The 26,563-nt window shown below is 41.3% G+C and overlaps 3 protein-coding genes across 11 annotated transcripts in view; 2 read left to right on the top strand and 1 right to left on the bottom strand.

Moving 5' to 3' along the window:
* smurf1 (SMAD specific E3 ubiquitin protein ligase 1) overlaps positions 1-2,897 on the bottom strand; it is a 37,031-nt gene extending 34,134 nt beyond the window's left edge. For all 9 annotated transcript variants that reach the window (XM_062531390.1, XM_062531389.1, XM_062531388.1 and 6 more), the window contains exon 1: positions 2,651-2,897. In XM_062531390.1, the coding sequence (XP_062387374.1) occupies positions 2,651-2,705 (55 nt within the window). In that variant the 5' untranslated portion in view covers positions 2,706-2,897. The remainder of the gene's footprint in view (positions 1-2,650) is intronic.
* Positions 2,898-6,361: 3,464 nt separating this feature from the next.
* Positions 6,362-18,729, top strand: LOC134076361 (myosin-16-like). The gene is made up of 41 exons (XM_062531372.1): positions 6,362-6,571; positions 6,867-7,010; positions 7,133-7,289; positions 7,443-7,470; positions 7,564-7,663; positions 7,900-7,992; positions 8,088-8,151; positions 8,242-8,340; positions 8,541-8,644; positions 8,773-8,911; positions 9,006-9,274; positions 9,412-9,582; positions 9,681-9,857; positions 10,079-10,267; positions 10,540-10,627; positions 10,732-10,849; positions 10,972-11,092; positions 11,199-11,335; positions 11,450-11,531; positions 11,630-11,803; positions 11,982-12,209; positions 12,373-12,477; positions 12,666-12,752; positions 12,858-13,003; positions 13,128-13,218; positions 13,304-13,360; positions 13,454-13,540; positions 13,653-13,898; positions 14,004-14,121; positions 14,286-14,413; positions 14,662-14,858; positions 15,108-15,240; positions 15,521-15,737; positions 15,899-16,035; positions 16,211-16,314; positions 16,561-16,753; positions 17,009-17,212; positions 17,343-17,468; positions 17,602-17,772; positions 17,951-18,151; positions 18,525-18,729. The coding sequence occupies exons 1-41, from the start codon at positions 6,362-6,364 to the stop codon at positions 18,723-18,725; spliced, it is 5,841 nt and encodes a 1,946-aa protein (XP_062387356.1). The 3' UTR covers positions 18,726-18,729.
* Positions 18,730-19,916: 1,187 nt separating this feature from the next.
* On the top strand, positions 19,917-26,095 carry arpc1a (actin related protein 2/3 complex, subunit 1A). The gene is made up of 10 exons (XM_062531407.1): positions 19,917-20,076; positions 21,014-21,099; positions 21,186-21,290; positions 21,466-21,688; positions 21,820-21,927; positions 22,082-22,294; positions 23,593-23,668; positions 23,919-24,112; positions 25,437-25,527; positions 25,657-26,095. Exons 2-10 carry the CDS (start codon positions 21,036-21,038, stop codon positions 25,693-25,695), a joined length of 1,113 nt encoding a protein of 370 aa, XP_062387391.1. The 5' UTR covers positions 19,917-20,076; positions 21,014-21,035; the 3' UTR covers positions 25,696-26,095.
* Positions 26,096-26,563: the final 468 nt, after the last annotated feature.

Genomic DNA, 26,563 nt, shown 5'->3' on the forward strand with positions numbered 1-26,563 from the left:
TCAGTGGAATGCGGCCTGAGAAAGCATTGTACTTATCCGTCCATACTGGCTTTCCATTAGTTATTTTCCAGGACTCGCGCTGATAAGGTCAAAACCACCACAATGCCCCAGGAGCCTTCACACACCCCCACTGCCAGCCAGTCCAAAAAGGTGTTAAGTCAACCCCGCAAAGTGCTAACAAAGGAGGAGGCAGAGGGTGAGAATCTTGCACTGACAAAAGGAAACATTGGTGTTGACAGTGGGCAATCAAGTGCTCTCACAAAGACAGCTTATGATAGGTGGGAAAGTAATGCATTGTGACCACCTCTCTCAGTTATTGTTGTGGTCTATGCATTGCTAATTGGTGTGAATGGCAAACTAAATTGCACCTGTGTCAATCTGTTCCTCTTGCACGGCAAACATCTTGAAACAAAAACGGGAAGAAACATGGGCCAACAGAGAGTAGAGAGCACTGGCAACAATATTGGGATAAGGGTCACTGCATTTTATTTCCAGGAAGTGGCAGGCAGTTAACTCAACCGTCCACGAGTTTACGAAACCACGGCTAAAATAAGACTTCCATTAATTTACACCGGGGACATGATCTGATGTTTCTGCACAGGAAAACACTGACTTCATAATCAAACGGTTCTTGCTGGATACTCTGAAATTGCAGAACTACACATACCCTACAACATTACTAAAGAGACTTAAAAAAAAAAAAAAAACAGCTTCTGATTAACCTCCTTCCTATTGCTCCACAGGCTAAATGATGGTTCCTTTGGCAGCAGGTTTTCTCTCTAGGCAAGGTTCTTGACTGATGAGGTAAAAGACTACAGAGACTAAACAGCCTGGCCTGCCCCCATCCAGTGGAATGGCCTCTAGCTCATTGTTTCAGGAGACAGACATTCCTCAGCCAATTAGAATTCCTTTCATGTGCTTCGGGGGTTGAACACAGCTGGAAGCGATGGCTTCGTCTGTCGGCCATGGATGGACATCTCTCGTGCACACACACACTCACACCAAACAAACATAAACACACACACACACACACACACACATACACACACACACACGCACACGTGCAGTAAATAACCATAGGGGGTGGCTATAAGCACACACATTCACTCACCCTGAGACACTGGGACACTGACACACTCATTATGCACGCCGGTCTTGCAAACCTCTGAATGTTTAGCCTATGTGAGGACAAGGTGGCTTTGTATTATGTCATCTGTTAGCATGCTTCACACACAGCAATGCTGGCCCACTCGTCCATTTGAACAACAAAGCGCTGTCCTCATGTCATATGTGTCTTAGAGGAGAGGGAAAGCTCTAAACTAACAAACACTCTCTAAAGACAGGCTCAGTACAATGTATGGCTTTTCTGCACATAAGCTTAGGAAGGCAAAGCCCCGGCAGTGGCTATTCATACAAACTAAGCGTTAAGATTCTAGACAAGAGTTGCCATGATGTGGCCTCTCAGTGAGCAACATGAATAATCAGACATGAAGTACATGGTGTTTCTTGCTTGTGCAGAAGATTGGTCACAACATCAGTCTGGTCTAGTCATGATAATGGGCCTAATTTGTGAATGAAAACAAAAAGCTTGCTTTAAAAGCCTGATCATCCAGAAAATTCATGGGCTCACACTTCCTCATTTAGAATGCAAAATAGTACTTTTAACTGATTACAGTGGACTGTGAAGACACGAGGAAAGCTTCCTGCATGGCTTTTTTCAGGTAGCTTGTCTCACCAGTACACTATCCATAGATAGTGTTGTATGTTTTGGCATAATAGTGTTCAAAGATGATATTGTTTTCCAAACACCCACAGTTGAAGAGACACAGAGTTTAAACATAACGGGCTGAATCCTAATAAGTCTCTCTGGTCTATACCTTGACCAACACAGAAGCAAACTGGCTCCGACTAAGTTGTAAGTTGAATACCTGTCCCGATGCTGATTAACATCAATTATTGCCCCTACAATAAACCACCACAAGTGGCCGTTACCAGGCTAAACGTGGGGGCTTTCGAGGCTGTAGCATGCTTTGACATTGTACAGCTTGTCTAGGTCAAGTTACCTAAAACAAATGTACACGCTAACTATCGTTAACTGCCCACTTACAATGTTAACTGATAATACACGCTAAACTGGTCAGCTAGCTGGCTGTCTGGCCAATCAAAATCCTGGTAATGAAATCCCTTGAGCTGGCAATGAGCTAACGTTGGTTCTTATTTACGAGATTCTGGAACATAATGTAAATGCATCTTACTAGGCGTGCAGCCGTATGAAATATGCAATACGCTACCGAACTAATACAGTCATCAAATGCCATCACCGTAAAATAACAACGTTAAAATGTTAATGATGTGCTCGCTAGGTACTTGCTACTTACTAGCCTGACAGCTCATTAGCTCTAGCATGGAAACCAAGGTAGCAACAGTAGCAACAAGCTAGCTAACGTAGCTATCTAGCCCGCTAGGTCGCTCGGCGGCTCCTTGTCCTGATCACCGTGTGCTAGGTTATCCCTTTCGGCAATTCCTTTGGCAAGACAACCATCGTATACTCGGGAAATGCAGACAAATAATATCCAAACAAACATAACATTAGAATTTCAATTCTCAGTGAATACAATATTCGATACATTTTAAAGGAGGGGGGGCTTACCTGTCAGTCTGATTTTAATGCTGGACCCGTTCCTTCGAGTCCCAGGATTCGACATCACTCCGAGAAAAATCGAGCTAACTTTCTTCTTGGGTATACCCAATACACAAACTTATTTTAGGACACGAAAGTAACGAAACAGATGTAAAAAGGTATCACGCGTATTAGTCTTTTTCAGAGCTGTAACTGTATTATTTCCTTCTCGCAAAATTCTCCGTTGCGTCCAGATTTAACAACACAGGCTAACATTTTCGAGCTCAAAGGCGTTCTGACATCACACACGGCATTACGTGCACGCACTTGTAAAGCGTCACCGTGCACGAGTCCTCACCTACAACAAGCATAGACAGTAAAAGGCGTAATGTAGTAGTAGGCTACATTATACATCATGGAAACTAAATTCGACAATATGCTAATGTATTTCTGAAATTTGTGTGATTGTGTGCAGTTATTTTGTGTAGTTTTTTTTTTTTTTTAATAATCCAAAATATGTTTTAAATACAGGCTTTAATTTAGCCTTTCCAAAAAGCTTAGTGACATACGTTTTTAGAGCTATTAGGACTATCTGCTGTTACATTTTGAAATGACAAATGAAAAAAATGAAAAAAAAATGTGATACTTCTCTGCTTGAGCTCATTATACCTAGACTGTGACAGGATTGATATTTATTAAGCGGCATAGGCCTACACACAGAGCGAACAGCTGATTAGCCTAGTGCTGGGAATTAATTTGAGAGCATTAGCACAAGAAACAAACAGACCCCTCACAGAAAAGTCAAATAGATTTACATTCACATGGACCGGAGCCTAGGCCTACTGTAGGCCAACCTTATACCTACTCTAGGCTAGGTAGGTATAGCCAGCCATAAGATAGACCAAAACTAGGCTAGTATGCCAAGTAGTCACTTAGAGCAGCCTATAAAGTTGTAAAACGCATGATATAGGCTAGCCCGCACTGGAGTTAGGCCAGAGAATTAGTTTAAATAGGGAATTAAATGTAAAGTTATAGGCTATAGGTCTAGACTAATTCATCTAATGGACACACACACACACACACACACACACACACACACACACACACACACACAGTATGTCGTTATATCTTGAGACAATGTGTTTATTTATTTGACTGTTAAATATGTTTGTCATGAAGTAAGTAACTGTAAGATCTGAGATCACTGAAAACCAACTCCTTCCTGCTTGTGTTACTCAAGCCTGCCACCTCTAGGAATCAAAACAAAGTACAATATTAAATCAGAATGAGTGCCTGGGAAGATAACTCAAATATTTAATACTTTATTTAATTGTTTCACTCAAGTTTGAACTTGCTGGAATGAACAAAAATGTACAACATTATATTATTACACAATATGCAATAGACCCTGACATCAATTACATATAAAAGTCTAGGTCTGGATGTAAGGGCACTCAGAATGCATACCAAAGCCTATCTTGCGATTTTAAAGAAAGTAAAACAAAAATATCGATCTGCATCAAAATCTAATCAGAATCCAAATAAGATTTTGTTCACACAAATACAAGGAATTTGGTTCTGGACATTGGTGTCACAGTATTAAATAAAGCATACATTTACAGATAGAATAGCGCTGTGGAGACATATATAGAGGAGTAATAAGCAGATAAACACTTTGTAAAGACAAAAAAAAAAAGTACTACCGTCGAGTAGTTTTACATATGGAGTGCAAATTGGGAAGGGAATTGATACAGTACTAGGGGTCTTCCTTCGTCCACACTCCACCCTTACAGCAAGTTTCTTGAAAATAAGCCCACTAGTTTTTGTGAGATCCTACTGACAAATAAATGCAGACAAATAAACAAACCAATACACAAACCAACAAACCGAACCAAACCTCCCATCCTGGCATATAATGACATCGCCAGTTAGACATCCATTTCTAAAAAAATAAATAACACAATTTCTTCTCAAATACAAAGGGCCTTGTTTTAACATCTTGAGAGCTCCAATCTCTCTCCATGTCTTAAATGCAATGCTAAATGTTGCAATGGCACCAGCATCTGTGTCCCTGAACTTCACTCAATACCTGGCAAGTGGTAGTGGTAATATTATCTGGTGTCGTCCCTCAGGCAATGGAGTTCTGACCTACACTCACATTAGTAGACAGATTTAGCCCTCACATAAACTGCCACGGCCAAGTTAGGATGCTCCAAGGATGTGTGCAGTTGTCACAAATACCTCTTGTGCCTCTGGGGAGAGTAAAGCTTGTTCACAGTTTTTTTTTCTGATTCATCCCACCCTTAACGATGGGATCATATCTCCACACATTCCTTCTAGAGGCATATAGTTATGTTTTCACTATGTCCTGAGGATTAACAAACCAGAGTGGTAACGCAAACAAGATATCAACATTTTACAAGGACAAAGATATGGTGCAAATGGCTTTTATCTTCTTGTATGACATGACAGCTAATGCTTCAGTTGACAGTGTTAAGTGTTGAGCAACATTTTTTCAGTTTCTCAACTTACAGTATTAATTAAAATAATGTCACTGCAGTTCATTTATTTAAAAATGCTGCTGGTTAAACTGTTGTAGTGATTTAAATGAGTCGTATGGAGATGCAGCATGGTAACTGGAATGGGCTAAGGATTCTTAGACAACTGTCTCTGCTTATATACGTACATCAAACTGATTTGGGATGAAAAAATACACTAAAACAAAGAACACACATTTACAAATTAAAGTAACTCAACAGACTAAAAATACACAGACATTATGGTGAAAATGCCAAACAAAACTAAAACTAAATCACATATCACTACATGCCACACTATAAAAGTATAGTTACACTTATGGGTTCACCAACAGTAAAACTACTTTTCATGTCTGCTGCTGCTAGAAACTATATGGAAAAGGAATCTATATTTAATGTAGTCTGAAGATGTTGAGTGTGTGTTCGTTTAAAACTCATTGGCCCTTGTCATCAGCTATTACGTACTACTAGGTAATTTCCCCAGAGGAATACACCAACAGCTGCTTATGTTAACAGTTTTCCTTCAGTCAGTAGAACTTTAAACTGGAATCATATATTGTGGTATGAAATCTGTAGTTGAAGAAAGATTTATATAAGTATATTTTAAAAAATGTATGTAGAGGCCTAATTACAATAAATGTCTCTTGCTACACCAATGGAATGCTATGGATGTTGCATATTATGTCAGTGAAATTAATGTATCAATGATATATCATTGTTACAAAACCAAAATATATTTCAATCCTAACCTCTTTGGGTTATTTTCTATTATTTACTGAAGATTTACTAATACCTAAATATGCAAACACATTCATGAGACAGTAACCAGCCTCCTGCTAGCTGCCAAAAAAGGTCATGGAGCGCTTGCAGAATTCCCTATTCTCCAAGCTATGAGAGGATCTTCCCCAGATGGGATAATTCCACCCGTTGGGCTTCTTTAATGGCTCCTGCCATATCTGGAGGCTCCCTGCATATATATAAAAGCCTGTCCAGTGCAGCACCCTCATCATCGCTGTTGGTCTATCTGCTGCCTTATCCCTGGTAAATATTTTGTGGTCTAGTCACTATGTGTTGAGTGTGTACAACTTGAGGCTTAGCCACAATGACTTTGTTTTAACTCATGTCTTTTGTATTACAGGTGTACAGCATTCCTGAAGGAACCTCTCTCATTGCTGCTCAGAGGTTGCGTTTGCCAACCGTAGCCATGCCAGGTGGATACAAAGGCGAGTGTGGGGATGAGGTGGACCCCATGCCATTCCTGGCTCCTACAGAAAAGGAGAAGCTGGACGCCATTAACAAGCCCTACGACATCAAGAAGTCTTGCTGGGTGAAGGACGACAAAGACGCTTTCGTTGCCGCCGAGATCCAGTCCGATGAGGGAGACAAAGTCACCGTCAAGACTGCGAAAAACGCTGTATGTATACTTTATTCACTATAATGGTTTTATAGGCCGTTTATAAACTATATTTTCAGTTAGTGAAATGACTTATAGTATATGGAATAAAATTGAATTTGTATTGTTCATCAAACTTTTCTAATTATTTTACTGTGAGTAAAATATTCAAAGCCCACCAAATCTAACATTAACATTCTGCTTGTAATATAATCAAGGTTATGGCCTAAACCGAGGATGATATTAGAATAACAAAGAACATGTTAATCCATCTTAAAGAGTTTTGTTTTGAAAATATATGTTATTTTTTCTTCAGACGGTCAGCATAAAGAAAGATGACATCCAGCAGATGAATCCACCCAAGTTCTATCAGGCAAACGACATGGCCAATCTGACCTTTCTGAACGAGGCCAGCGTGCTGGAGAATTTGCGCTCCCGATATGTGAACATGAGAATCTATGTAAGTTCATTTAATATACATTTTAAAAAGCCACATCCATAAAATGCAACTCGTATCCTAAAAAAAGCCACCCATTGATGAACAGGATATTCATTCCTATTCTGAATTTCTCTCTTTGGCAGACATACTCGGGCTTGTTCTGTGTGACTGTGAACCCTTACAAGTGGCTCCCAATTTATGGAGCCAAGGTGGCCAACCTGTACAAGGGGAAGAAACGCAATGAAGTTCCTCCTCATCTCTTCTCCATCTCTGACAATGCTTACCATGACATGTTGATGGGTAAGAAATGAAATTAGTGTCTCACTGTACGTATGTTTTAGATAAACCTTGCTTTTTAGTTTTACATTGTACATATCAAACACAGCTTCTTGCAAAGTTATTCACAAACATACCTTTATGTCTGTGTCCTGTTCATATTTCATGTAAATTCAGAGCAAGAAAACCAGTCTATGCTGATCACGTAAGTATGATCAATTACGGTCATGACACGCTAGTGCTGAAGTAATGGTCCACAGAGCATTTGCATTTTAATTGTGTTTCAATCTATTCATAGTGGAGAATCTGGTGCCGGCAAGACTGAAAACACCAAGAAGGTCATCCAGTACTTTGCAAATATGGGGGCCACCGGGGCCAAGCCAGGAGCAGACTCTAAGGTGAGGTTACATTTTAATTTACATTTATTTATTTAGAAGCAATTTAACTGACCTATACATAATAAGCAACAGGGCATAGGAGACCTACATAAATGTACAAAATTAAGGGGATATGTAAATTATGATAAATTATATTATTCACAAATGTATGGTGTATTAATTTTGTTGCAGAAAACAATTTGATAAAAAATAACAATAATAATAGGATAAAATAATATGACATAACTGTTTATCAGGGCTCCCTGGAGGATCAAATCATCCAGGCTAATCCAGTTCTTGAGGCTTTTGGGAATGCCAAAACCACCAGGAACAACAATTCCTCTCGATTTGTGAGACACTCTTGTTGTAGTTCATAATTATTATTATTTTTAAAAAAATCATAAGTGATAGGTTTCATAACTTAAAACTGTGACTTTTCTTTTAGGGTAAATTCATCCGAATCCACTTTGGACCAACAGCAAAGCTGGCTGGTGCTGACATTGAGAGTTGTGAGTTCATACATTGAGAGTTCTGAGTATTGATTCTGTTGGGTCGATTCACCGCCATGCCAATACTGAATATGCATTCATCTGCTTTAGATTTGTTGGAGAAGTCTCGTGTGATCTCCCAACAAGCTGCGGAACGTGGCTATCATATCTTCTACCAGCTTCTGTCAGGGAAGAAACCTGAACTGCTAGGTGAGTTATTATGGGCAATATCGGCACAGGGCTTGAGTAGTGTTCTGATTATGTCAATTATTCTGATTCTCATAATAAAATGTAATGTTGTACTCATGAATAAATGAACATACTGTATGTGACTACATTACACAACTCAAAGCATGCTAATTACACATTTTAAATTAGAAAACTAATTTATTTTTGCTTTTTGTTTTTAGAGGCACTTCTGTTGGTCAAAGACCCAAAACAGTATGTGTGGGTCTGTCAAGGGGTCACTGTGGTAGACAACATGGATGACGGCGAAGAGCTTATGCTCACTGATGTAAGTCTCTCTCCAGCTTGCCTTAGTCAAGCTCTCTGAATTACCAGGGCAAGGAGCTTGCACATTTTACATGAATGCTGTTCACAGTCAAAGAGATGAGTTTTCTTTTTCTCATTCTAATTCAAAAGGTTGCCTTTGATGTTCTCGGCTTTACTCTTGAGGAAAAAATGGGCATCTATAAGCTGACAGGTGCCATAATGCATTTCGGCAACATGAAATTCAAGCAGAAGCCAAGGGAGGAGCAGGCTGACGTTGATTCCACCGAGGGTGTGTGTTCACATCAGACAGCCGAAGCAGAAAATGATCTGTGTCTTCTGTGTCTTGTGTGACTGACTGTGTTCTATTCTCATCCAACGCACAGTGGCTGACAAAGTCGCCCACCTCATGGGGATCCAATCTGGCGACCTCCAGAAGGGCATCACCAGGCCACGAGTCAAAGTTGGGAATGAGTTTGTGACCAAAGGTCAAAACCAGGACCAATGTGTCTACTCCATCGGAGCACTGGCTAAAGCCATCTACGACAGAATGTTCAAGTGGATGGTGCTCCGAATCAACAGGACCCTGGACACCAAAATGCAGCGCCAGTTTTTCATTGGTGTGTTGGACATTGCAGGATTTGAGATCTTTGAGGTAATTTCTTCTGATCTTTTTTATTTTTATTTTATTTTATTTATTCATTCATATCAACTGTATGTCTCAGTTATGACATGTTTATGTGTGTACGTACTGGAATGCATAAATACATTTTTAATGTTTTGTTTTTACAGCACAACAGCTTTGAGCAGCTATGCATCAACTTCACCAATGAGAAACTGCAACAGTTTTTCAATCACCACATGTTCGTCCTGGAACAGGAAGAGTACAAGAAAGAGGGCATAGACTGGGTCTTCATTGATTTTGGCCTGGATCTGCAAGCTTGCATTGAGCTTCTAGAGAAGGTCAGCCTATCGCAGTGTTTCCGAAAGGAAATACATTTTCTAGGTCATTGTAAATGGAACAGAAGTGTTTATGTTGTGTCATGCCTTTCTCATTACAGCCAATGGGAATCTTCTCCATTCTGGAGGAGCAGTGTGTATTCCCTAAAGCCACTGATGCCACATTTAAGGCTGCCCTGTATGACAATCATGCGGGCAAATCAAGCAACTTCCTCAAGCCAAAAGGGGGGAAGAAGGGTCCTGAGGCTCATTTCGAGCTGGTGCATTACGCTGGCACTGTGAGTTTCAGTTTTTATTGATGTATTTATTTAAATCATATTACTGTAACTCTGCATTTATTTTGTCAGAATTCATCAAAAAACAAATGTATTTTTTTAGATAATGTCAAACATTTTTGACATGAAGCAGAAGGTCTCCATGGAGGAGACTATAGAAGTGACATTACCCGATATAATCCTTGAAGCTCATTTGAAACTCAAGGCTGTTTGCTGCTTTTCAGGTGGGCTACAACATTGCAGGTTGGCTGGAGAAGAACAAGGACCCTCTGAATGAAACAGTGGTGGGTCTTTTCCAGAAGTCCTCCATGCCTCTGCTGGCCATTCTCTTCAAAGAAGAGGAAGCAGCAGCGGGAGTGAAGAAGCAACAGAAGAAGGGCTCCTCCTTCATGACTGTGTCCAACTTCTACAGAGTGAGCTTCAACGTGTTTTAAACGGTGCTATCTGTTTCATGCATAGACACTGGGTCAGGTCATGTATCATCATTTAAGCATTAGTTCAAAACAACTTATTATCCACAGCATGCTACTGTAGGCTAAATGAATACACAGCTGTTTAAAAGCTCATCTACACCATGGTGAGGCCTTCCTAATGTTGCCATTGCCAGCACCACAGTGTGCATGCTGAACCAAAGGATAAACACAACTGACATATTTCATCAGATAATTTCATGACTCCCAAACAGGAACAACTGAACAAGTTGATGAGCACACTGCGAAGCACTGCTCCCCATTTTGTCCGCTGCATCGTTCCCAACGAGTTCAAACAATCTGGTAAGAACATCAGTCGGTCTAATATAACCTCATGTGTGAAAAGTATTTATTCATTATTTGTAGTTGAGCCAGTTGGGTCATTTGTACGTATTTCATCTACCCAGGTGTGTGTGATAGCTTCCTGATCTTGCACCAGCTGGCCTGCAACGGTGTCCTTGAGGGAATTCGTATTTGCAGAAAAGGCTTCCCGAACAGGCTCCAGTATCCTGAGTTCAAACAGAGGTTTATAGTGCTCTTTAACTCCATATACACTCTCTGGATGGCACGTTGCAATGTCAAAGAGGCTGTATTAAAGTGCTGCATTAGTCAGCATCAAAATAATCTCTTTATCTGACCTTTTTCAGATACTACATCCTGAACCCCAACGTAATCCCAAAGGGATTTGTTGACAACAAAAAAGCATCGGAACTAATTCTATCCTCAATTGGTTTGGATGACATGGAGTACAGAATTGGACACACCAAGGTACACCCAGCAACTCTACAGGCCACTGTCGATAAATATGAGATGTTTACAGTGCTGCGACACCTATCTGGGGGTACATTATTGTGCGTCCTCTAATGTGTTGCAGGTGTTCTTCCGTGCTGGAGTGCTGGCTAAGCTTGAGGACTTGCGTGATGAACGCCTGGCCAAGATCATCACTATGCTGCAGGGCCGTCTCAGGGGAACCCTCATGAGAGTTGAATTCAAGAAGATGCTTGACAGGAGGTGTGTAAATAAGGAAAGCATGGCATTTTTTCGAAACTGAATTTCACTCAACTTTTGAGTAGTAGTCCTATATACATCATTAAACTTTCCGTCCTCTTTTTGGTTTGATTTCAGAATTGCGCTCATTGCAATTCAGCGGAATGTGAGAAAGTTCCTCCAGCTACGATACTGGGGTTGGTGGAAACTGTATACAAAGGTACACCTAATTTATTTGGCAAATGTAAAATCCAGAGCACCAGTCTCCAAGCCAAACAGAATGTCGCGTCTTCATGCCCTCCTCCTCTTCTCCTCCAGGTGAAACCTTTGCTACAGGTGGCTCGTCAGGAGGATGTTATGAAGGCCAAAGAGGAAGAGCTGCGAGTTGCTCTTGAGAAGACAGACGAGATGCTGGAGAAGATCAAAGATCTTGAAGGGAAACTGGCCACTCTCTCCCAAGAGAAGAATGACCTGGCTATGGCACTGGCCGCTGTAAGCCAGCACTGACCCACGACACACACACAAGTCACCAAAAGTTTAACTTTTTAACAGTATCAGAAACAGCATCATTTAATTTGCTCAGAAGAGTTACTTCCTAGAAGAGTGTTGTTTCAACTTGACGTCAACTCATAATGAAAAATGATGTCCATTTCAATATTTGACCGTATAGGAGCAAGATAACACCAGTGATTCAGAGGAACGCTGTGCTCAGCTGATGAAGCAGAAAGCTTCCATGGAGGAGCAGATCCAGGACATGAAAGAGAGGCTGGAGGAGGAGGAGAGCACTGTCAGCCAACTGAGCGCTCAGAAGCGTAAGGTGGAGACAGAGCTCGTTGACCTCAAACGAGATCTGGAGGGCCTGGAATCCACTCTGGCCAAGTCAGAGAAGGAGAGACATGTGAGAGATGACAACCTTGACTTAAAAAAAAAAAAAAAAAACATATCTGTGTTTGGTGTTTTGAACTTGGGTGAAACGACTAAGTCTGAACTGATGCTGAAGGACAGCAAACATTGTCAAAAACATTGTAAAATCAATTTATGAGTCTTATTAACTGTTTTAGGCTCTGGACAATAAAGTGCGAGGACTAAGTGGGGATCTTAGTCAGAGGGAGGACACCATTGCCAAGCTAAACAAGGAGAGGAAAGCTCTTGAAGAACTTCAGCAGGTAAAAGAGTCAAATAAAACACTTTTATATCTTCAAACCAACGCCGGAAAGAAAAACATGGATCAAATAATGAAGTGTTACAAAGTTATTAATGTTTTTAAAAACATCTGCCAGACCTTTTTGGCTATTAATTTGCAAACTGAGAAGAACTGTTATCCTTAATAAAAAATCCTATATAATTCTGACAGAAAACTCTGGATGACCTTCAAACTGAGGAGGATAGAGTCAACAGCCTGACTAAAACCAATAGCAAGCTCACCGCCGATGTGCATGAGGTAGGAAATCCAAAACCACGATCTGAGAAATTGCATCTCGCATGGGTGTTTAGTATAGATGGATGGCAATGGAATCTCTGCAGCTAAAATGTTCTGACTGTTTAGCTGGAAGACAACTGGGAACAGGAGAAGAAAATCCGCGCAGAGGTGGAGAAAGCCCGACGCAAAGCAGAGGGTGATCTCAAAATGACCATTGAGAACCTCAATGAAATGGAGCGGGCGAAGATTGATCTTGAGGAGGTTATCAAAAAGTATGTGGACTATTTCCTGCATGTCCTTCTAGTGTGACTGTATCAAAGCAGTAATTAATGACCAATGACCTAAAACAGACACCATGAAAGGGCTCAGTAACTCAGTGTCTTCTTAACCTTTTAGGAGGGACTTTGAGATCAACAATATGAATGCTAAACTGGAAGATGAGCAGTCTCTCAGCACCACTTTACACCGGAAGCTCAAAGAGCACCAGGTAATAGAAAAAGAATCTGTAATATGCATATGAAAAGCTGCATTTAGTTTCTTTATCCCCAGCTGACACATCATATTGTTGACAGGCTCGTATTGAGGAGCTTGAAGAGGAGCTTGAGGCTGAGCGGGCCATAAGAGCCAAGGTAGATAAGTAGTCATTTCATTTATTTTCTTTTCCCCAGCTTTATTTAGGCTTATTATTCAGACACTCATTAGACTTTCATCTTCTATCTCAGGTAGAGAAACAGCGAATCGATCTGTCTCGAGATCTGGAGGATCTTGGGGACAGACTGGAGGAAGCTGGAGGAGCAACTGTTGCTCAGGTACCTCACCAACACACTGACCTCAATTATATCAAGCAATCTGATTTTGCCAAAAGTTTAATTTACTTAATGTACCTTTCACTTAATTTAGAGTGTTTATTTACTCTCTTAGATTGAGCAAAACAGGAGGCGTGAGGGTGAGCTTCTGAAACTGCGAAGGGAACTGGAGGAGGGTTCACTGCAGTCTGAAGCCACCGCTTCAGCTCTCCGCAAGAAACATTCGGATTCAATGGCTGAGCTGGGAGAGCACGTAGAGAATCTACAGAGGGTTCGCATCAAGCTGGAGAAGGACAAGCAGGTCATGAAGGCAGAGATTGATGATCTCAATGCCTCAATTGAGGCAGTCCAGAAAGCTAAGGTAAGGGCCCTACCCTGATAAAAACAGAATTGTGCTGAAGGGTAAGTACAGCTGAAAGTCTTCAAGCTAAGCTTTGAACTGGAATTTTTTTCATACACATTGCAGATGAACTCTGATGGCCATGTCCGTAAATTGGAAGACAACCTAGCTGAAGCTAATGCAAGGCTAGCAAACATGGAGAAAAACCAGGCAGAGCTGAGTGCCTTCAAGATCCGTTTGTCAGGTAAAACTAGACACTGACATTCTCAAAATACTAAAAAAAAACAACTTTAATTCTGTGTCACCATTCTCAAGAGCTTTTCCCAAGGACTTTCATTAATTAATTTAATTCACTAATAAATTCCTTGTTTTGCAATTGCTTAACTTATCATCTGCCTCATTCTGCAGCGGAGAACAGTGATCTGAGTCGTGATCTAGATGAGTCACAAAGTAAGCTCAACCAGATCACACGACTGAGGTCAACACTGATCAACCAAGTTGATGAGCTCAAGAGGCAACTGGAAGAAGAGTCAAAGGTAAAAACAATAAAGCATCTTCTCTAGGTCAAGAGAGGTACAAGAAGTATCTATTTTGAATGACAAGATATGTACATACACAGTTTGAAATGCACAATGAAATGCAGAAATCGCTCACAGTGAAACAAGTGTTGGTAATTGAACAGATAGATCAAATAATCTGAGGTGGAGACAGTTGCTATTTAAACTTGGCTTACCTACTGCTTTCTATGTCCCTCTGATTGCATGCCACTGTATGTCATCCTCAGGCTCGGAGTGCAGCTGTTGTGGGATTGGCCAACGCTCGTCATGACTTGGACCTGCTCAAAGAGCAGCTTGAGGAAGAGCAGGAGGGCAAATCCGAGATGCAGCGTCTCATTTCTAAGCTCAATGCTGATGTCACCACTTGGAGGACCAAGTATGAAACTGATGCCATTCATAAAACAGAGGAGCTAGAAGAAACAAAGTGAGTTCAATTGCTTCATTTATGTGCATATGCAAGGAAATACAATACACTAATCTTACACATTTTTATTTCTTTAAAGGTGGTCAGCATTGCAGTTAAGATGTAGCACGCTGTTTAAACATTTGATTGATTGAAAGTAGTGGTCGTGGCAGAAACTTCCTGTCTTACAAGTTGTCCAATAGCCAGTATTTCCACTTAGGGAAAAGTAATTGCCACCTGCGATTTACGGCTGATCGTTCCTCCACACAGACGCAAGCTGGCCGTCCGTCTGCAGGAGGCTGAGGAGTCTGCGGAGGGAGCCCAGGCCCGAGCTGCCAGTCTGGAGAAGGTCAAGCAGAGGCTGCAGGGAGAGGTGGAGGATCTCACCATCGACCTGGAGAAGGTACAGCTTACGTTTGAAACATGTCAGAAAATAAAAGTCTTCCCAAATACGCATTCAGAGCCATCTTGAGGTGATATGAGAATGAATGCAAATGTAAATGATTGCATTACATGGAAAATGAATGAGACTCATTACATGGGACAGAAATGATGCGTGCTGCTCATCTCTCAGCTTTGGAGGACCAAACTCTGATTAACCATCTTCTATCAATGCTTCATTAATTGCACTGCTCGATTGAAACCACTACTAAAATCTTATCGTCTGTCCTGGTCCCATGCAGTCCAATGCTGCTGCAGCTGCACTTGACAAGAAGCAGCGCACCTTTGACAAGATGATAGCTGAGTGGAGCCAGAAGTGCGAGGAGCTTCAGCTGGAGCTGGACTCATCCCAGAAGGAGTGTCGCTCCTACATGACTGAGGTGTACAAGCTCAAGACTGCCTACGAGGAGTCCCTTGATCATCTGGAGACTGTGAAGAAGGACAACAAGACCCTCACAGGTGAGGAGCACCACACACACACACACACACACACACTCACAATTTATAGAATGTGGGAGACACTGACATTTTCACATGCCATATGACAACATACAAATGGTGATTAAGTGGAGGTTTGTTATTTTGTCTGTTCAGTAACAAAAATCTAAATTGATCCACAGACGAGATCAAAGATCTTGTGGACCAGCTTGGTGAAGGTGGGAAGAGTGTCCATGAGCTGCAGAAGGCCAGAAAGAAACTTGAGGTTGAGAAGGACGAACTGCAGATGGCCCTGGAGGAGGCAGAAACCGCTCTGGAGGTAAGAGGCGGCTGCCAGTCAGGCTTGAAAAGACCTCATGTTACATTTTTACTAGTTTGGAAAAATACACATTTCCAGACCGATTTTCATAAATCAAAAACTATTGCTTTTGGCATGCCATTCAATACTGGATGAGGCAGACGGCTCGTGCAAACCTGCTGTTTTTTCCCCCAAGGTTGAAGAGGGGAAGCTGGTTCGTGTCCAGCTGGAACTGGCTCAGGTCAAAGCAGATATTGATCGCCGCATCCATGAGAAGGAGGAAGAGTTTGAAATTACAAGGTTAAAATGATAATAGACTTACACACATTTGATCAACATTTCCCCAGACACAGACACAGACACACAGACACACAGACACACACACACACAGACACAGACACACACACACACACACACACACACTGTTCTTCAAATTTGCACAAACTTGTTCAAACAGTTTCCTTATAATGCTCATTGCTCAACAGGTTTTCACGGAAAGTCAGCAGGATATTTTAACATTTAGTTTGCATTAAATTTGTTTCTCAGGAAGAACCACCAGCGTACTGTGGAATCCCTTCAAGCCAGCCTGGAGGCAGAGGCCAAAGGTCGTGCCGAGGCTCTGAGGATGAGAAAGAAAATGGAGACCGATCTCAACGAGATGGAGATCCAACTGGACCATGCCAATAAGAACAACAGTGAGCTGGTCAAAACCCTCAAGAGACTGCAGCAGCAAATCAAAGTGGGCCTAAAAAAAACCTCAGCACATATCCAACTAATCTTATACTTTTGCAGACTAACATATGCTATGTCTCAAAACAATTAGCACACAAACGGTGCAAGGCAAACAATGTAGACTCTGATGACAAATCCATCACATTGCTCTTGCTTGTGCCATTCTGACGAAGCCTTACACACATAATGACAGACCTATGATTTTAGACACTGAGTAAATCCCTGTCTGATGAGCCTGGCGGTCCCTCTCTGTCCCTGACAGGAGATGCAGATGCAGATGGATGAGGACGCCCGTCACCACGAGGAGCTGCGGGAGCAGTACACCCTGCAGGAGCGCCGCCTCAGCTTGCTCCAGAACGAGATGGAGGAGATCCGCAGCGGACTGGAGGCCTCCGAGCGTTCCCGCAAAAACATGGAGCAGGAGTTGATCGATGTTTCTGAGCGCCACAATGAGCTCCATGTCCAGGTAAAAAAAAGAGAGAGAAGGCAGCTGGAGTTTGTTTAATAATACCCAGCTGATAAATTAAGGACTAGTTGACTGTTAAAGAAGTTGGAACAACTGCACATCAACAAAGCATTTTTTTCCCCCCAATCAGAACCAAAGTCTGATTATCATAAAGCGCAAAATGGAATCTGACATGACTCGAATCATGAATGAAAACGAGGAACTGATCAGCGAATTCCGTGCAGCTGATGAGAGAGCCAAGAAAGCAATCACCGATGTGAGTACTTGCCCACTTTCATCCCACTATTACTTCTGACAGTATTATTATTATTATACTTATCAATATTATTGTTGAAATGAAACATTATAATCATTATCTGATTAAATCTGTAATACCACATGTTTTATAGGCCTCTCGTATGGCCGAGGAACTCCGCCAAGAGCATGACCATGCTGCACATTTGGAAAAAATCAAGAAGAACAATGAGATCACCATCAAAGAACTGCTACTTAAGGTGGAGGAAGCAGAGCAGATTGCCATGAAGGCCGGAAAAAGGACTATCCAAAAATTGGAGATCAGGGTCTGCATTATATTCCCTTTTTTTTGCTTCAGTTACTTCTTTTTCTCACTCTCTGTTTCCTTCGCTCACAAAAGCCTTCTTTCACTCCTACACAAACACAAAAACACACATTAGCATATACAAAAAAATGGTCAGCGACACAAACCTCTGACCATGAGATACTCTTGTGTGTTCCTAGATCCGAGAGGTGGAGATAGAGCTGGATGGCGAGCAGAAACGGCATGTTGAGACTGTGAAGGTCCTGCGTAAGAACGAGCGTCGTCTGAAGGAGCTGGTCTTCCAGACTGAGGAGGACCACAAGACCAATGAGCGCATGCAGGAGCTTGTGGAGAAACTCCAGAACAAGCTCAAGTGTTACAAGAGGCAGATAGAGGAGGCTGTGAGTATACAACCTCATGAATAGCAGCAAATGCTATTTCTAGAAGTTAAAACACTGAAAATGGGTTTACCAGTTACCTTAGATCAATGGTTCTCACTGGTGGTACGCGGACTCTCAGTTGTGGTACTAACAGTGTCTCCCAGATGTTTTATTTCATGAAGTCAAAATAGTCACTTCAAATTATAGAAAATTATATATGATGGAAAAAACGTTACATTTAAACTAGTTGTGTTAATTGCTAATTGTTATCTGAGGTGGTACTCATTGTAGTAGAGAACCCCTGCCTTAGATAAAGAGAAAAATCCAGTTCAATCAAATCAGTGAAAATAGGATTAACATTATGTCGTACTGACCTGTACCTGTGCTTTATTAGGAGGAGCAAGCCAATTCCAGTCTGTCCAAATACAGGAAGACTGTGCATGAGCTTGATGATGCAGAGGAGAGAGCTGGCAATGCGGAGATGGCCCTGAACAAGCTGCGCACCAGGAATCGTGCTTCAGTAGGAAAGGGCTTCACCTCTGTGGAGGTCGTTCAGGTCACCAAATCCTCCTCTAAAGGCTCTTCTGAAGAGTAGCCCCTCTAGCCAAACAACTGGTGAGTACTTTCCACAAGAGAGCAACTCAGTTCAGCTTTCTGTCATATAAGTTCATAACTAGAGGCTATGGGGGATTGGCACAGACAGCAATCAAGATTTTCATTCATTGTCATTCTTCTCTTCTAGGGTGACATACCCTCCGAGCCACTAATTTCCTATTTGGAGTTGACTGAAACAAGCTCAAGAATGTTTGGCCCGTACTGGAACCAAATGTCTTAAACTTCACTAAACAGTCTTAAAATGTGTGCGTGCGGATAGGCCTATGGTATTGTCATTTTTGTGCAAAGCATATTATGTAAGCTTCTTTTACTTTGTACGTTTTTTTGTGTGTGTGTGATTTGTGAGTGCTTCTGTGTTTGTTTGAACGAGCTCTGTTAAAGTTATTTCAAATTTGGGGAATTGATGGAAGGAAAGCTGCACCCTCATGTCAAAGATGGAGAGTACACCACTGTATGTCACCCAGATGTTATAAGCCTACACTTATATCCAATAGTCTTAATAAAGCTTGAGCAATTAAACTGTGTGTTCATTCATTCATTCATTCATATTCTTCAAAATAAGCAGGCTTGTGTAGCCTGATGTAGCCATTCAATTCTGTTGTGGGCGGGAATAAATTCGGGCTGGCTTCCAGGCTAGGCTTAAGCCTATTTCCACTGAACTGAAAAAAGGTGTCTGCTGTCTGTTACTTTCAGAATTGACTTTTATGCTGTAGGCTATTTGCCAGAAACTGTAGCCTAGATAGTATAAGCATTTAGACTATTTAATTTAAGACTATTTCTATACTAAAATGAACAAATATACTTCTTTCATGAAGACAGTATGAACCAAGGGTAAAACCAGCTTTAGCCTACCCTGGCAAATATAGGCCAAAAATATTTTATACACAATCTAGGCTGTTAAAAATCAGTACAACATACCCTCATGAAATTGGGAGGCATGGTCACAGGCCATCGCCAGAAGGCCTAGTGTTTTCGTCTTTTCCGAGCAGAATAGGCTGGATGAGGCTGCTGACAGCCAAACCTGTTGAACAGGCCTGACGGAGAATGAGGATGACAATGGGTGAGGTGAGGTCTAACATTTTAACAGGGATTACTGATAGTAGTGATTTCGCCTTGCTGAGAGGGGCACGCCTTCAACTGGATTTGTACACGCCTGCGCAATGAGTACCGGTCAATGCATAGACGTTGCCATTTCCTGGATTCCTTGACAGACCGAAACGTTAGCTAGCTAGCAATCGGAGTGAATTCGTGTCGACTGTCCAGAGTCCGCGAATTCAAGTCCGTCCCCGTTCACCAGACAAGGAGAAGCTACAGATTTCAGTTGTGTAAAGGTACAGTTTTGCATATGTCTAAATGTAAGAAACCAATAGTTGTGTCATGCCATTATCAAACAGCAGGGAGCGGAAAAAGCCGGCATTTTGTTGGGACTCGTTTTATTTTGTAGCTGCTAGCTGCCAAGCTAGGAAGTTAGCAATATACATGTAATGATAAAACAAAAGGGAAACTTGAATAGTTTAATTACGGATACGTGTTTTTATAACACCTGACTGCTCCAGTGTGTATGGTGTATATGTGATAACTGTACTGATTATATTAAAGTGGAGTGATGTATAATAAGAGAAGCTAACTATGATATTATAGCTAACTTAGCTGACAGGGTTGTGGAAAACGGCTAATGGTAGCTATCTACCTTGCCAGCTGAGTGAAAATACGATTTTTATCAGTACTTCAGGTTTATAACTGAAATATTAGCATTTGTATTACTTTACATCTGGTTGCGCAATTAACATTTAGCTATAATAGCACCCGAAATAACAATCTTCGAGTCAAGCTTTAACGTTAGCGTTTGTTAAATTGCTCCGATTTAAGTGGGTGGTGGTGAAATGGCTCATCCCATATTGGCTAGCTAGCCAGCTAATCTTGCAAAGAGCTATGCTAGTTGGCTAATAGAAAGATGCTCATTCGTACTAGACATTTGGAGTGGAAACTCGTCTGGCAACTTGTACACAATCTGTAATCAGTAAACTGAACGATTTCTGGAAGTACGTTTGCGCCCTTAAATGTGCTACCGACCTTATTCATAGAGGTTTATTATTGTAGCCCCGTCGCTTTATGTTAACGTTAGCCATCGTTAGCGGCCTGATATTGCATTTGTTGGTTAACAGATTATTTCAGTAGATATTGTGGTATTTTGTGTAGTTAATTACCTGTATATTTATATACATTCAACATTTTGAAACTAAGTTTTGGTTTAAATCTTCAAAACAGATCTTTCAGACAGCTGACCACAATGTCGCTTCATCAGTTTCTTTTGGAGCCCATCACATGTCATGCCTGGAATCGGGACAGAACCCGTAAGTATTTTGTTAAGATAACGGCACATTTTCCTCATTGCATTATCATCGAAACGGAATCTTTCATAGTAAATATTTATTTTCAGAAATTGCCATCAGTCCGAACAATCACGAAGTTCATATATATAAAAAGAGTGGAAACCAATGGGTCAAAGCCCATGAATTAAAAGAGCACAATGGACACATCACAGGTAAGGAAATGTCTTGCAATTTTTAAAAATATACCACTTTTTCTGCTTTGCTATTAGAGGTAGGGGGTAGTTTTGCACTTTAACACTATTAATGATGTTTACCTAGTGAATTTGCATTGATTGATTGGGAGTTTTTCAATGCTTTTAATGCATGTGATCCTCAAATTACCTTCAGGCATTGATTGGGCCCCTAAAAGTGACCGGATTGTGACCTGTGGAGCGGATCGCAATGCATACGTGTGGAGCCAGAAAGATGGCGTTTGGAAGCCCACTCTTGTCATTCTCAGGATCAACCGTGCTGCCACCTTTGTCAAGTGGTCTCCCCTGGAGAACAAATTTGCTGTCGGCAGTGGAGCTCGCCTCATATCTGTTTGCTATTTTGAGTCTGAAAATGACTGGTATGTTGTGGAACGTGCATGCATTTCTCCTTTAAGCTGTAGAATTCAGGCTGAACTGATGCAACCATTCACAATGTGTTGTTTTGTCACTTGTTTTGGTTGGATCAAGTTTATCTTTGCATAACTTTCAGGTGGGTGAGTAAGCACATCAAGAAGCCTATCCGCTCCACTGTCCTCAGCCTAGACTGGCATCCAAACAATGTGCTTCTGGCAGCAGGATCATGTGACTTCAAGTGCAGGTAATACATTTTGTATAGTTCCTTGAAAAAATAATATTTGTGTAAATAGTGATACATTTACATCTATTCATTCAGCATTTGTGACATTTTTATCCAAAGCAACTTATATGACAATTTTATGTATGTGGTGGTAATGAATCTTTTATTTTCATAGGGTATTCTCTGCGTACATAAAGGAAGTAGATGAGAAACCTGCTCCAACACCATGGGGGTCCAAGATGCCTTTTGGGCAGGTGATGGCAGAGTTCGGTGGCATGGGCAGTGGAGGATGGGTCCACAGCGTAAGCTTCTCTGCCAGTGGAAACAGACTGGCCTGGGTGAGCCACGACAGCACTGTGACGGTGGTGGACCCAACCAAAAGCTCAACGTGAGTGTAACATGGAGGCATGTTTGGTAAATCCCAGCGGTGGAAAAAGTCTGGTTTCAGAAAATAAGTCCTACCATGTATTGGTTCTACCTGTGCACTCAATACAGGTGATCTCACTAATGAGCTAATCTTTTTTTTTTTTTTTTAAGTATATATTTTTGGCATTTTTGCCTTTATAATGATAGGACAGTGAAGATGTAGACCGGAAGTAAGTGGGAGAGAGAGAGATGGGGTGGGATCGGGACATGACCGCAGGTCGGAATCGAACCTGGGTCCCCGTGGGCATTCAGACCTGTAAATGACACGAGCGCTGTAGCCTGTTGCGCCACAGCGCCCTCCACTAATGAGCTAATCTACCTGGAGTTGAAGCAAGTACCCCCACTCTGTGGGCATCTTGGTAACGTGTTTTGGGCATGTTACTGGGCAGCTATTTTCCTATTCAAATGAATAGGGAGGCATACCTAAGCCTTGCCTTACCTAAGTGATGTCATATTGACAGAAAAAGAACATCTGAGTTGTACAATATTAATATCTGCCCCAAATCATTAAAAATGTGGTTACTTACACTAAAGGAAGAGGCTGGATGTATGCAGACAATAACTGCCATGTTGGCGTTTTGAACTACCTCCATACATTTGGAAGATTCTTTGAGTGCTGTCTCTCCTCATTAGAAAGTCTATGGCTGAAGTAGAATACGCTGGTTTAAGTGAAGGGTTGGCACAGATATGTGGTAGAACCTTTGCTCTCTGAATTTGGACTTTTGACACCAAAATGTCACAGCTTGAATACTGTGGTCTGAGTGATGCAGTACTCTCAGCCATTTGACATTGAGTCAGACACAGTATGAATGGCATGCTGAGTATGTGAATTATATTTGTATGAGTGTTTTAATAAAGCCCAACTCACACCAAAGATTCCTGACGCGACGAGACTGAGTTGCAGCGGTGTGAATTAGAAGTTGCACATAGTTGCAAGCCGTCGCAGAGCATTGAACATGTTGAGTCGCAGTTGCAAGGTTTTAGAACGTTGCGGCTCGTCTCGTCTCGTCAGGAATCTTTGGTCTGAACCCTACTTAAGGGCTTAGTTAAAATTCACTGTGTATTTGCAGTGTCCATCATAATGATACAATATCCTATATGTTTGTATACATTACACACAAAGGGCACTTTATCTGAATGTTAATATTGAACATACATCAATCATTTATAACTGGTAGTACTATGATGTGGTATTGCAGCGCAGTGGTTACTCAGGCATGTTTTTTAATGCTTCTCTGTCATTTAAAATATTTCCTCCAGACCAAGCCAACTGAAGACAGAATTCCTTGCACTTCTGAGTGTGATATTCATTTCTGAGAACAACATTGTGGCAGCGGTAAGTGATCATTCACTTTTAACACACATTAGCTTCTCATGGGACTATTTTGTTCTATGTGTAGTATACTGTATGTATGTTCTGATGGGGACTAGTTTGTTCTATGTATAGGTATTTTGTCAATTTCTGATTATGATTCTTTGACAGTTTACATTTTACAAACACTATCCTATTAAGGGAAGTTCAACTGAATGAACTGTGCATGGCTGAGTGGAATTCTGACTTTGCGGCCCCTCTCCTCTTTCCTCAGGGCCACGACTGCTGCCCAATGCTGTTCAGTTTTGATGACGGCGGAGCCCTCACCTTTATTTCCAAGTTGGACATTCCAAAGCAGAGCATCCAGCGCAACATCTCTGCCATGGAGCGCTTCCGCAACATGGACAAGAGAGCCACCACAGAGGATCGCAACAGCACCCTGGAGACCCTGCACCAGAACAGCATCACGTAAGGCCAGCGCAGCATTACCGTATTTTCCGCACTATGAGGCACACTCAAAAGCCTTTAATTTTCTCAAAAAACGTCAGTGCGCCTTATAATCTGGAGCGCCTTTATATATGTATTAATTCTGCTTACTGACCTTGAATCGATTTTGTGTGGTAGGCATTAAAACTATTACATTTCGGAATGCCTGCTTAGCGTGCCAGGCGACAAAACCGATTTACTACCGGATATAGCTGTTGAGAGTTATTGTGAACGCGTTTGATTAAGTTTGACTGACTGACTGACTTACTGTTTATATGCGCTTTATATATTGTTTGTTTATGGTTTATTTGATAGGGACAGATACATATCATGTGGGCTGTGCACAACCCAACAGAAGGCATCATAGCATTTATAGCCTTGGCTAATTTCCAATGCTTGTCCCTAGAAGGGCTTTTAAAATAATACATTTATAGAATAAAAAAGACATGCTATCCATTCATCCATTCAATCATTCATCCATATACATAAGCAGTTATCCATTCATCCATCCCTTCATGCATCCAAGTATATAAATAACATGGTTTCACTAGCTTATCTTACCCTACATCTGGCCACTGCACGCACACAAACACACACACACACCCACACACACACATATATGGAAAAAGTTAGAAAATAGACCATTCATTGACAGTGCGCCTTATAATCCAGTGTGCCCTATAGTGCGGAAAATGCGGAACTAGCTCATTAGCTCGGAGTCATTTGGTAATATCCCTGTCTGGGCCCTTTGTCAGTTGTCCCCCTCCCCCAGTTCAAAATTGATTAGAATCTTTCACAGATTTCGCCGCCAACTTTTTGGGAAATGTACCGTCTACCCTAAAGTTAGACAAGACCAGTTAACCTATTGTTACCTGGTCTAACCCGCTTCCAGAGAATTATGCTAAGCTAGGCTAACTGTGTTAGACTAATCTATTGCACGCACAGAGAAGAGGAGATGTATCCTCATATGTAACTCACTCTAAAGTAGACAACAAATGAGCTAATTTCCCAAGAAGTCCCAGATGGTGAAGCAGGGAAAGGGAGACAGAAGTTACCCAATTCAACCAAAGGTGTCCAATCTCAAGAATTCCTTAAAAAAAAATGAATTTCTTGTGGCCTTTCTCTCTCAAAAACCTTTATTCTCTCAAATCTGTATCTGTAGCCACGGTATACATAATATAAAATGTAGCTATACCTCGACACAGAGATTGACATGTTGTGTTTGCTATTTAATGAGTATATAACAACAATGTAGTATATTGCAACAGTGTTGTTTACTCTGTTTTGTTTGGTCTTGTCTTCATAGCCAAGTGTCTATATATGAAGGAGACAAAAGAGATTGTCGTAAATTCTGCACTACTGGAATCGATGGCGCGATGACCATATGGGATTTCAAGGTTTGTTCATAATGATATGCAACAAATGTACACAATTTGCTATACACTGATTACACACGATTCTTCACGAGACTATGCATGATGAAAATAACATTAATCATCATTCTTTCCCTATTTTCACTCCCACAGACTCTGGAGTCATCCATCCAAGGACTGCGGATCATGTAATCAAGCTCACTCTGATCACTAGCATGACCCCAGCACAAGCAATACAGCTTGAAGACTAACAAGGAGATTTGATAACACATCTGAAAGTTTTTAACTGAAACACTACAAAAAAGAAAGAAAGAAAGAAAGAAAGAGAAAAAAAAAACATGTGAAGCACTGAACGGCGGTGTGAGAACTGACCTGTGATATTATTCACTCCTTCAAATGGGAAATACACTAATGGAAAAAGGGTTTAGAATCTTTTGGGTTTTAAAGTTCTATGCCAAAGCTGGTACTCCAGCAGTGAGACCTCTTGATCATGGTGCTCTGGGATCCCAGAGGAACTAAAGAGTAGTTAACTTAAAAGGAGAATTTTATGTAAATGGTCTGCTAGAAATAAATGAAGTATACTACACCACAATATGTCTGGTGTCGCCTTGTTTTGTGTGTGTGTGTGTTTGTGTGAATGATTTTTGAGCCTGTGATCTGATTCTTTTCAGTTGTAAACTTCCGTGTTCAACAAAATATAACACACTGGTTTTAATATAAGATTGTTTGGTTGTGCTCTAAAAACAACTTCACCAGTATGTGCCCCCTTTCAGCACTTCGGAGTGTTGACATCTCCATGCAAAAAGGAGTGGTTTTGTTTGGGAGCACACAGTGAATTTTATTCAGCTGATCTCATGTGATGGCACAGACAGAATCTGCTGTTTAGCTTTAAAAAAAAAAAAAAAAAAAAAATGAAGGAGAAACTGCAAACCCTCCGGCTGCAGCCTCCTGTCCGGTTGGAGAGCTTTTGCAAAGGCGTGCACTAGAGTTATGCTTTTCCACAGCCGTGCGGCATGTCATGTTAGGGGAGTTGAGGCCGAGGGCCCTCCTCGCCTGCAGA

Source organism: Sardina pilchardus, chromosome 3, assembly GCF_963854185.1.
Source record: "Sardina pilchardus chromosome 3, fSarPil1.1, whole genome shotgun sequence".
Lineage (NCBI taxonomy): Eukaryota > Metazoa > Chordata > Actinopteri > Clupeiformes > Clupeidae > Sardina > Sardina pilchardus.

Coding starts and splice junctions, on each gene's coding strand:
- LOC134076361 (XM_062531372.1), top strand. CDS start 6,362: ATGCCAGGTGGATACAAAGGCGAGTGTGGGGATGAGGTGGACCCCATG. Junction 7,011..7,132: donor ATGTGAACATGAGAATCTAT/GTAAGTTCATTT, acceptor TCTCTTTGGCAG/ACATACTCGGGCTTGTTCTG. Junction 11,532..11,629: donor GGTGGAAACTGTATACAAAG/GTACACCTAATT, acceptor CTTCTCCTCCAG/GTGAAACCTTTGCTACAGGT.
- arpc1a (XM_062531407.1), top strand. CDS start 21,036: ATGTCGCTTCATCAGTTTCTTTTGGAGCCCATCACATGTCATGCCTGG. Junction 21,291..21,465: donor GCACAATGGACACATCACAG/GTAAGGAAATGT, acceptor AATTACCTTCAG/GCATTGATTGGGCCCCTAAA. Junction 25,528..25,656: donor TGACCATATGGGATTTCAAG/GTTTGTTCATAA, acceptor TCACTCCCACAG/ACTCTGGAGTCATCCATCCA.